At 33.8% G+C, this 10,859-nt stretch overlaps 1 protein-coding gene across 6 annotated transcripts in view; it reads left to right on the plus strand.

The window, feature by feature from the left end:
- Positions 1 to 10,859, plus strand: part of sicily (NADH dehydrogenase (ubiquinone) complex I, assembly factor 6 homolog sicily) — a 35,618-nt gene that overhangs the window by 16,306 nt on the left and 8,453 nt on the right. For 3 of the 6 annotated variants that reach the window (XM_089250668.1, XM_089250670.1, XM_089250669.1), the window contains exons 3-10: positions 2,074 to 2,154; positions 3,889 to 3,930; positions 4,630 to 4,686; positions 6,132 to 6,234; positions 6,470 to 6,603; positions 6,836 to 6,937; positions 8,601 to 8,657; positions 9,046 to 9,178. In XM_089250668.1, the coding sequence (XP_089106794.1) occupies positions 2,074 to 2,154; positions 3,889 to 3,930; positions 4,630 to 4,686; positions 6,132 to 6,234; positions 6,470 to 6,603; positions 6,836 to 6,937; positions 8,601 to 8,657; positions 9,046 to 9,174 (705 nt within the window). In that variant the 3' untranslated portion in view covers positions 9,175 to 9,178. Of the gene's footprint in view, positions 1 to 2,073; positions 2,155 to 3,888; positions 3,931 to 4,629; positions 4,687 to 6,131; positions 6,235 to 6,469; positions 6,604 to 6,835; positions 6,938 to 8,600; positions 8,662 to 9,045; positions 9,179 to 10,859 lie in introns of all 6 variants that reach the window. The other 3 variants (XM_089250672.1, XM_089250673.1, XM_089250671.1) reach the window with 2 other exon arrangements.

Below are 10,859 nucleotides of genomic sequence, written 5' to 3' on the forward strand. Positions count from 1 at the left end.
CTGCAATCCTGTTTAAGTTGGTCTGGAGCAACTCCCTATCACTATGATTCCCGAGTACCCCCATTAGCTTTACATAATCTGCGAATTTGCTAGTTATCCCATCGATACCCTGATTGAGTTTATCGATAAAAAGTGAAAAAAGTATGGGGCCAAGGACACTTCCTTGAGGAACTCCACTTGTGACGCCTGTCCAACCAGAGAATTCCCCGTTCACCATAACTCATTGCGACCTGTCTCTTAACCAAGATTCTATCCAATTCAGCAAGTTGCCCCCATTTCCAATCTCCTGTGAACACTTCAAGAGTTTACCATGTTGGACCCGATCGAATGCCTTCTGAAAATCAAGGTAAACAACATCTACATTTTTGCTCTTACCCAAAGCCTTAGTCACGTGATCATAGAAGCAAAGGAGGCTAGTTACACATGACTTCCCCTTCCTGAACCCATGCTGATTATCCGAAAATACATTATTCTCTTCTATCCACTTCACAAACTGCCTTTTGATAATAATTTCCAAAATTTTCGAGAGGGAGCTCGTCAAACTCACTGGACGATAATTCCTTTGGGACGATACCCTCAGCAACACAACTCCTGTATATCTGTGCGACTGGCCCTAACAATTCATCAGCACATTCCCTGAGGACCCTGGGATATATATCATCTGGTCCTGGTGCTTTGCTTGCACATATATTTTCTGGAAGATTTAGGACCTCCACATCTTCCACTTGAATATCGTTGAGGATTTTATTTCCCCATGCAACACCCGTATATTGAATATCATTATCTCTTTTAAAAACCGATGGGAAAAAGTCATTGAAAACACTACACATGTCAACATTGCTCTCTAAGCTAGACCCTCCTATCGAGAGGGGGCCAACTGTTCCCTTACATCCATTATTGGCGTATCGAAAAAATGATTTTGGATCAGAGCCAATGTTATCTGCCAACCTAGATTCAACTTCCTTTTTACTATCCCTTATCTCTTTCTTCAACACTCTTCTTTTATCAGTAAACAATGATAGGTCACCTCGTCCACTTTTATACTCCCTGAATGCTCTTTTCTTTTCAAGATAGAGGTTGCGCACGCTATCAGTGAAAAATAGAGGGTGCGATGTACAAACACGCCTTTTTCGAACAAAGGTTATGAAGTCGTGCAAAACAGAGGACAGTTTCGTACTAAATTCCTCCCATTGACTTACCACCCCTACTGATTCCAACCGGTCTTTGAAAACTTCCGCTAACTTTCCTCTCAGAACATCAAAGTTAGTTCTTCGAAAACAAGAAATCAGTCTTTTTTGTAATCAACCTTACCCAAGGAAAAGTTACAGTGAAATCTGACGATACGATGATCACTGGAAGAAAACTCTTCCCCTACCGAAACATGTTCAACAAGATCCTCGGAACCAGTGAGAACTAAATCCAAAATAGCAGTACCCCTAGGTATTCATTTTATTGTGTGTATCGATACTATTCTAGCCAAACAACTTTCTTGGGCTGGATGGAATCCTTTGGCTAGCCCCATTTAGCCTGCGAGATGGAGGTATTGCATCCCTTTGTCAAGGGTTTTTGATCTGGCATTCTCTTGTCTGAAAACACTCCCTGCACAATAATTTGGTTTCCAGATAAAAAGTTAAACTATAGATTCAGAATTGGCTAATTTTTTTTCAAAATTATTTTTTAGTTTTTGTATAGTAGGCAAACCCTCCTTCCTTCTGTATACACCTCTACTAGTCAATGTGCTGTGTATGGAAGACAGATGGCAGCACCAGCACAACACAAAACAAGCGTAAATCTGACAACATAAATATGTCAGGGGCATATGTATATATATACACGCACACACAACACATCCCTGCATGTACCAATTTGTTGGAAATTCCACAGAGGAATGTATGAGGTGCATGTACGTTTAAGTAGTAAATGATTTCAATGTAGTGTAATGCCAGAAAAATTTGTTTCAAGTTTTCTACTGAAAAAGAAACTCTTTTTGAACAAAATTTTGCTTTAAATTTGATACAGTTTTTTTTAATACATACCTTATTTTCATACAATAATATTATTCCAATTTATTAGATGAGAGATATGGTATCTAAAGCTGATATAGGCTACATGAGAGTCAACTTCTGGAAAGACGCTATCGAAAGAGTATATGCGGTAAAAATTTTAATTTTTTTTCCTTGTATATTGTAATTTCTTATGTAAAATTTGTTTATTATAGGCTGAAAATTAAAAAAAATCTGAATTTTTTATTTCGGACTATAGTCTGCTGCACAAGTGTGGACCCAAAGTGATGTGTCAGATGCAGTGACTTATTGTGTTTCACCGCTTCCCATATTTAAAAGGACAAACTTTTGCATTTGCTGATAGGACATTTTATGTAGCAAAAATTTGAATGTGCGCGTTATATGCAGGAAGTAGCAGAAATTAGGTGAATGTGGTGTATATTTCTCTAATAGTGAAAACAGAGCCGCCCTTATGGGTTGGGCAACAGTGGGCCCCACACTTACAATAGTAGAAGGAAGGGAAAAAATGCATATATATCAAACACATTTTTTTGTAGTGAACAAGGTGTGTGAGCTTCAGCTGATTTGATTCTGGAATTCACATCAATTCTGAAATTATCTTGCTCATTAATACTGAATTTTCATCAATTTTGATATTTTTTCTTTCATTAATTATGAAATTTCATAAGTGTCATAATTACATCTTTTAATTATTTCTCATATTTCATTCATCAAATTGTAAATTTTCATTAATTCTCAGATCATTACACCCAAGTTTTCATCAGTTTTGAAATTATTTCTTTCATCAGTTCAAATTTTCTTCAGTTCTAAATTTTTATAGATTCAAAATTTTTATTAATTTTTGTGTTAATTTACACTTGATTGTGTCGATATTTCTTTTGAGTAGATATTTTTCCCGCATTCCTGTATATTCTGTGATAATGCATGGACTTTTCGATGCCCGATTCCCTTCTCCCACAAAATATGATTTTATAAAGGCAGGCCTAAGGAGTCCCAAAATTATTTTCACACCGGACTCTGCGTCTGATAAGGGCAGCCCTGAATGAAATGTATTATAGAAAAGATTTCTGTAGCTAAAATATAGGACACTGAACCTGTATGAGATGAGAAAACCTTTGGGTATGAGTATTCTTTGATATCTCCAGAGAGCTATGATAAAGCCATAATAAGGGATTTTTCCCAGATCTGAAAATTGTGAAAAAATTGCTAGTTTTATTTATACAGTTTTACAAAATTCTATGGATCGTTTGCACTATTTCTTTGGTCTTTGACTTCATCCAGTCAGCCTGCGCATATCATTTAATTTGTAAAATTAATTGAAATGAGCTTGTTAAAAATTAAAAATTATCAACTTCAAATATCTAATTTTATTTGAAAGAATATATTATCATTACATTTGCATACATGGGCTTGATATTTGAAAATGTGTAATTGGTATTAAATAGGAATTAGGCTGAACTAAATGCCTGCTTTCCCTTATTAAGTGATTAACTAAATTTTAAGTCGTCAAGTGCTCAAAAAACTGTCCGGATGTAAGTAATCAAGTAGTAAATGCTCATTGGATAATTCGAGGCTATGCCCAATGGCACATGGTGCATCATGCCTACTTAACAGAAAAATTTGATTAAACTGTATTATATTTATCTTCTAAATCACTTTATCTCTTACCAACTAAACCTGTGTAAATGGTCCTTAAAATCTGCATGCATTATAAAGTACTTCAAGACTTAAAATTTAGTTGACTACTAAGTTATTGAACTCGTGTAAACAAGCCATTGTGCAGTAAAAGTTCTTTTTAAAGAAAAGTCATCAAAATATATGTTGAATTATTATTATTATTATTTATTTATTTATTTTTTGACAGGGTAATCCTCCAATGCAACCCATTACTATTGAACTTTTCAAAGTAAGTCATGTTTCGAAAGAACTAGAATCAATGATTTTGTTGAAGTACACATGTTTAACTGTTCATGAAAATCTAAAAATAGTTAATAAGTGGTATAATGTGAATTAAAAAGGTTTATTTTAGTGTTATTCTTATAATTAATTTTCTTTTTACTGTTCCCAAACGTTTGCATCTGCTCCTAGAAGTTTTTCATAGATGTTTATCTAAATCAGGTGTCATCAACTGTTCGCATAGCATGGACCACATTTTACATTTTATAAGGAGGCCACTGAGCACATGTTACCAAAGAGCTCTACGGATCATACATTGAAGACCTCTGATCTAAATCAACAAATAAATATACTGCACAATCAAAAATAAAACAGAAGTAGTCAAAATTAAAGAAAGCACAACAGAGGTAGCAACATGATCACAAACGTAACTTCTCAGTGTGAAATCCCCTTGTAATCTTGTATGAGGAGCTAGTGCAACAAGCTTATTTTTACTGAAATATACAATAAATACACAGAAAAAATTCCACCAGGGAACTTTTCCAGAAACTCTAACTGAATTTCACAAATGATATTGGGTGCCACTTATTAAAATTTCAATTTACCCCCAGTATACCTTATTTTCGTGCCTGATAAAATTTTGTGGTTAAACGGTTTTATTAAGGCCTTTATCTTATGTTTCTTATAATAAGTATTGTTTTTCCATTAGGTCCTGGAAAAGAAGAAGCTATCAAAAACATGGTTTCTTAACCTCATCAAAAGTCGGGTTAGTTACCAGCTTAGCATTCTGTTTATTTTAACCAACATTTTGTTATTTATTTTCCATAATTATCTGACTTTGTTCTTCTAGAACAGTCTGTGAATTGGTGTTTTTTTACAAAAATTTCTTATATATTAGAAAAATGTATTTAGTTGAGTAGTTGTTGAATGTGTCACACTCGATGCTCTTTTTTTATCCTAATTATAAAAACCCTCATAACAAATTCTTTTTGGTAACTTGTGTTGATTGATACATTGAAAAAGAGAAAATACAGGGCGATTATAATTAAAGTTGCGATTTCAAAATGCTGTAAAGAACCACCAATCAGAATGATTTGAAAATTTGCATGAATACTCCTGAAACAATGTAATTTTGTTTAGGGAAAGGAAAAAAACTTAAAAGTTTACTGATTGGTGGCGCTGTGTTCGTAAAGCATTGGGAACTTTGCTTGCAGAATGGAAACAGTAGTCAGCCAGAGCAAAATGACAATTAAATTAACATTGGAAAATTTCATAATTCATGGAAACACATTGCAAAAATGAAGTCACAAAACAAACACCTATGATTTATGCAAGAAATGTTCAATATGTTGTCCACCACGCTGAGCTGCAAGTTTGAATTTCAAAACTGCATGTTCCACAACAGATCGGAGTGTGGGTTCCATAGAGATCGGATGGTAATGCTGTGGTTACCTCAAGAATATTGCATCCAGTAGTCAGATTGCGAACTTGACTGACTTGAAGGCCCATGTTACGCATCATATCTACAGAACTACCACCAGAACACTTTGTTTTGTTGTGCAACACGAAGTTTCAAACTTCCAACACTTAGCAGAACACGGAACAACATATTTGACATTTCTTTCATAAATTATTTTTCATTTTTGTGCTGTTTCCAAGAATTATAAAATTTCGTGATTTTAATTTAACTACCATTTTACCCTCTCTGACTACTACTAAACCACACATGCACTGTGTCATAATCATCAAATTTTTTTCTGTTCAAAAGGAAAAAAAACAAACATATGAGATACTGTATCATGAACTCACAGTATTATATAAGCCACAGGAAACTAAACCTCTGGTTTCATGAGATTAAAAAAAAACTTGCTTCAGTTTTTTACTTTCTCATTTTTATTTAGTCGATGTTCATAGATTTGTCATACCCATCTGGGGTTGCAACTAAAGAAGGGCAGGCAGGTAGGTCCAGTTTTCTGGATCCCGGAGGGTACAAATTTTACCCTCTGTTCAGAATTTCAAAATTACTAAGGGAGAGAGCACAAAATAGCAACTAAGTGCTAGATCAGTGTTACAGTTTTTTCTACTTGCGCCCTGCATTTATTATGCATGGAAATATTAATATGTAAAACTTGAATATAAATTAATTAATATTCAACAGTTTGTGTTATTTATTTTCATATGTTTATCTTCAAAGTGTTGTTATCCTATTAGGAGGAAATGATGGCAGACAAAGGCCTACTTTCTCTGGAGGAACTGGAATCGTATTCAGAAAAGACAGTGTCCTCTATATATTACCTGATTTTACAGGCAGCCGGTATGAACTCTCCCCCCCCCCCCAAAAAAAAAAAAATGTTCTTCCTATCTTTTTGGAATTTTATACGAATACAGCATGTGTTATTACATTCACACAAATATGCATGTTCACAATCTTAACACTCCTTGATTTGCATATTACTTAATCCAATGTCAATTTTTTTCTTTATTTTTTAATAATTTACTAATATTTTTTTCAATTATATTCACATAATTTTTTTTTTGCATTTTTCCAGGTGTTTCTGATGTCCAATGTGATCATGCAGCAAGTCATTTGGGTAAATCTCAGGGCGTAACTAACATGATACGAAGCATTCCTTTCAATGCTTCGAGAAATCGGCCATCTTTACCTTTACAAATTATGAGCAAAGTAAGAACATTGTAATTAGTTTTTTTATTTATTTTCAAATAATAAGTAGTGACGACAATTCAGATACACCGTGTCAGATGGTCACTGTCTTTTTCAGTGTGATTCCTGCTGTTTTCCAGAAGTTGCATTTGATTATGCAAAACAAATTATTATAGATTCTATGTTTGTAAAACCTATTTTTACAAGCAAGAACCTTTACCATCAATTTTTTTCTTTTCTCTTGTTTGAATAGTACAAAATATCTCAGGAGCAACTAAGAAGAGGTTCACTAAAAGACAGTTTTCAAGATGCTGTTTTCGAAGTCTCATCTGCAGCCAACCGTCATTTAAAATTGGTACAAATTTTATACGTAGTATTAGTTTTATATTTTTTCCTCTCCTACAATTGACTTGAATACGTGTATTACAAAACCCAAATTGATATGGTTTTTCAACTCCAAGCCTCAAATGTAAGACCACTTCCTCTTTAAAAGATTCTTTTCACAGAGAGCAGAAAGACCCTGAAACATAAAAATTATTTCAATCACTATCCTTTTTGTGCCTGTCATTTTCACTTCCAATTTGGGAGCTAGATGAGAGCACTACAAAAACATATTGCTCTCCCTAGGGTTACTAACTCTCCTCATTTAAAAGGATATGTTCTCCTTTTCGATGTCATTTCAAGTGTCCTCCTACATTTTGGAAAATTCGCCCTTTTGTCCTTCTTTTCAGGATTCTGGAATTATTTTTCTATTGCTCTGGGCAAATTTTTTTTTTCTACTTTGAAACATATATTTCTTCATTAAGATGAGTGGTTTTTGTGGGTTTTTTCCCCCACACGCATTTACCAATAACCGCAGAAGTTCCAAAAAAATTTTCTGTTTCTGCTTTTTTTAGCAGTTCTGTTTTAGAGTTGGAAAAAATTATTGTTGTTAGCGGTTTTATTGGTCAGAATGGTGGCACCATCTATTATAAAAACTGAGGTAAGTGACATCACTAAGAGTGGGCGCGTAGGCATCCTCCTTTCTCAGTTTTCGAATCTGGTGACCTTAGCTCTCGCCTCATAGTGTTATAGATATGTTAGATACTTGCATCTACAAATATATAACAGTTTTTGACCTGCACCAATTTGTTAGCAATTCCTCATAGGTGTATATATGATATACTAACAAGATAACTTTATTTATAAGGAAATTTTTAAAAAATTTTAATGTGCCATTACATAAAATTTGAGACAGTTACCTGATGTGATGACATTAATTGACACTGAACATCCCCTAAGGTTCATTCAACAGATAATTATTTTATTAACCCCTCATTGCCATCCTACGTACCCAGTATGCGCAGTTAAAAATCACCATATGCTATGTCATGCTACTCAGTATATCTGGGCAGCCAACTGCATATATCTTATTTTTTTAATCCATTATATTATTTCTTGATCTCTGCATATTCTATGTCATTTCAAAGAGGAGTAATGTGGCTTTGTACAATCTTATAACTATTATATTATTTTTATTTATCATATTTTATTGTGAGTGATGAACGTTTGCTGCTTAACTTGTGGGGATCCAAAATTATTATTTTAAAGAGCATGTTTTAGCCTTGTTGAATTAAAATGCCCTATATAATTGAGTTAATAGTTCTTTGTTACAGCCACAAGGCTGAGTTTTAAATCTGATTTTGGCAGCGGTAGAAGAGAAAAAAGAACAGTTTTACCACAAAGAAAATGTTATATAACTTTTTAAGTAATACACAACTGATACTATATGGTATTATAGACAAGGCATTGTTTTATGAACATAAAAAATTTTTAATTAATTCAATGATAAGTTTGAAAATTAGAATTTTTTCACTAAAAATCTGTGAAAACCAGCAATTCCATTTAAATCTCCTCCGTGCTTGAGGGGTTAACACCCTTTACTTGTCTTTGATCAGAGGAAATTGGAAGTTGATTGTTGTGACAATTTCAATTTTTTTTTTGTTTGTATAAATATGTTTTCAATTCTTCTTCAACAGTGCAAAGAGCTAATAAGAAATATACCAAAGGATGTGAAACCAATATTTTTGCCTATTGCAAGTATTTTATAATCGCTTTCTTACTTTATTGTGTATCAACTTATTCTTGGATAGTTTATATATATAATTTCTTTATATATATAATTTACAACCATAAGTATTCTTTATGGGCATTGTATAATATTTTATCATGTGTATATATTGTTTGTAATTTGTGTTAATTGCATTTTTAATTGGGTTGCTGTATTTTTGAAACATATGACAACCATATTTTTATGGGCATCTTTTTATCAGCCACCTCGTTGGGCATTTTGCCTGTTGTGGCGTTGTATTTGTATTTGTATTTGTATTTTATTGATTTTTTTTGGTATTTAATCACATTGATTTGCTCCCAGATTCATTTCCATCATGATTGGTTTTCTAAATGTTATTTATGTATATTTAGGTGCCAGTGTCTGCATATTTGCAGTCTTTAGAGAAGATAAACTTTGATGTATTCCACCCAAAACTTCAACACAGAAGTTATGGTCTACCATTCACGTTACTGCTGCGTAAAGTGATAAATAGGTATTAAACATGTAAGTTATCACACTTTTATTGATATTAGCTGGGGCATACTTAATTGGTGGTTTGTTCTGAGAATCAGAACCTCTCAAATATTTGGCATTTGAAACTCTCTTTTATATGGCATCAGAATTTGTGCTATCTCAACATACTGCTCAATTTTAAAGCATTGTACTGTCACCCTAAAATGACATGCTTGTTAGCATAGGCGTTCACAGGATTTTTTCGGGGTTTCAATTTTTCCCCCTTTTGAAAAGTTTTTTTTAAGTTTAATATGCATTAAGATGTAAAAGTTGACTTTTAGAGCTGTATAAGCTGTTGCTTTATTTTGGGAAATTATGATACTACATGAATTTATTTTCATAATACAGTTGAAACCTGATATAGTGCCAAACCCACTTAGTGCCTGAAATTTTCAGTGAAGAAATATTGCATGCACAGGGATTACAGCAGGTTTAACAATGATTTGATGCAATGCCAAACTCATTATAGTACCAGATTTTGCAAAGTAGATGATGGAACTAAATCCAGGTTCGGCTATATCTCACAGTACCTCTACCTTATCTCGTAACACTCTATCCGGGAATCACTGCATTAGATAAGTGATACTATAGAAAATTTTCAAATCAATAAAATAGTCATAGCTGCAAAGTCTCCAGAATTTTTTCTATAATAAAAAAAAATCTCTTTTTGTAATAGAAAAAATTATTCCCAATGAGTTTACCTGGCAGAAGTCTGTTAAAATTGTTTTTCCCCACAAAACAACGTCACATGCTTAATGTTAGTTGAGAACAGCATATTTAATCACATCAAGATGTTTTATTTTGGCAAGGAAAAGATAAAATTCGTGTGTGAAATTGATGACCCTGTCCCAGTTTTTGAGCTCGATACTGATTTTGTTTATTTCCCTTGCAGACCTGCCAACTCTCCCGATTTAGGCGGATTTTTCATCCTTCCTCCCGCTCTCCAGATTTGTTAAAATTTCTCTGGATTTTGTCAGAAAATTAGATTTTACGCGAGATTTCACGTTGCCGCAGCGTCAATGATTACCGCCGTCGTTAGGGAAAACACCCATAGAGGACAGCCGTGGTCATTTCCATCGAGCAGCCTTAAAAATGTCCCTGTGACCGCATTTAAGCAACTGGCAAAGACGCGACTTCGTTTTCGTAGCGTTTATCCACAATCATTTATCAGGGGGGAAGCCCTTGGTTGCCGAAATTTCTGTATAATCGTTATTGTATTCCATTAATAGCCGTGCAATAAACATGTTTTTTCGTCTGCAACATTGTAATTTGAGTTTTTTTTTTTTTTTGTTTCATCCGATTAAACGTGTTCAGAAAGAAAATATAAAACTTTAAGCTAAAATATAAAGCTTATAAGAGTTCATATACCCAAGGTAGAATCACTGATAGCATCCACGAAAGGAAACACTTTTGTTTTATGAACAGTTTGTAGATGTGATTTCTCAATTCTGCACGGAAAGACTGACATGGAATTATATTCTGCTCAGGGGCAATGCAGAACCCACCTTGGGAGGGGGAATGTAACATTTTCTTAAATTGATTAAAAACATTTTTTTTTTCAAATTTTTTTTTGATTGAGTCTGTGTGAGTGCCGGGGGGGGGGGGGTTCCCCCTTGGGAGAATCTCCGGATTTCTGGATTTCAAAAGTTGGCATGTCTGCCCTTGAAATAGT

This window comes from Pholcus phalangioides, unplaced genomic scaffold (assembly GCF_987345545.1).
Source record: "Pholcus phalangioides strain wild (caught in Gottingen) unplaced genomic scaffold, Ppha-v1.0 ptg000024l_1, whole genome shotgun sequence".
NCBI classification, from domain to species: domain Eukaryota; kingdom Metazoa; phylum Arthropoda; class Arachnida; order Araneae; family Pholcidae; genus Pholcus; species Pholcus phalangioides.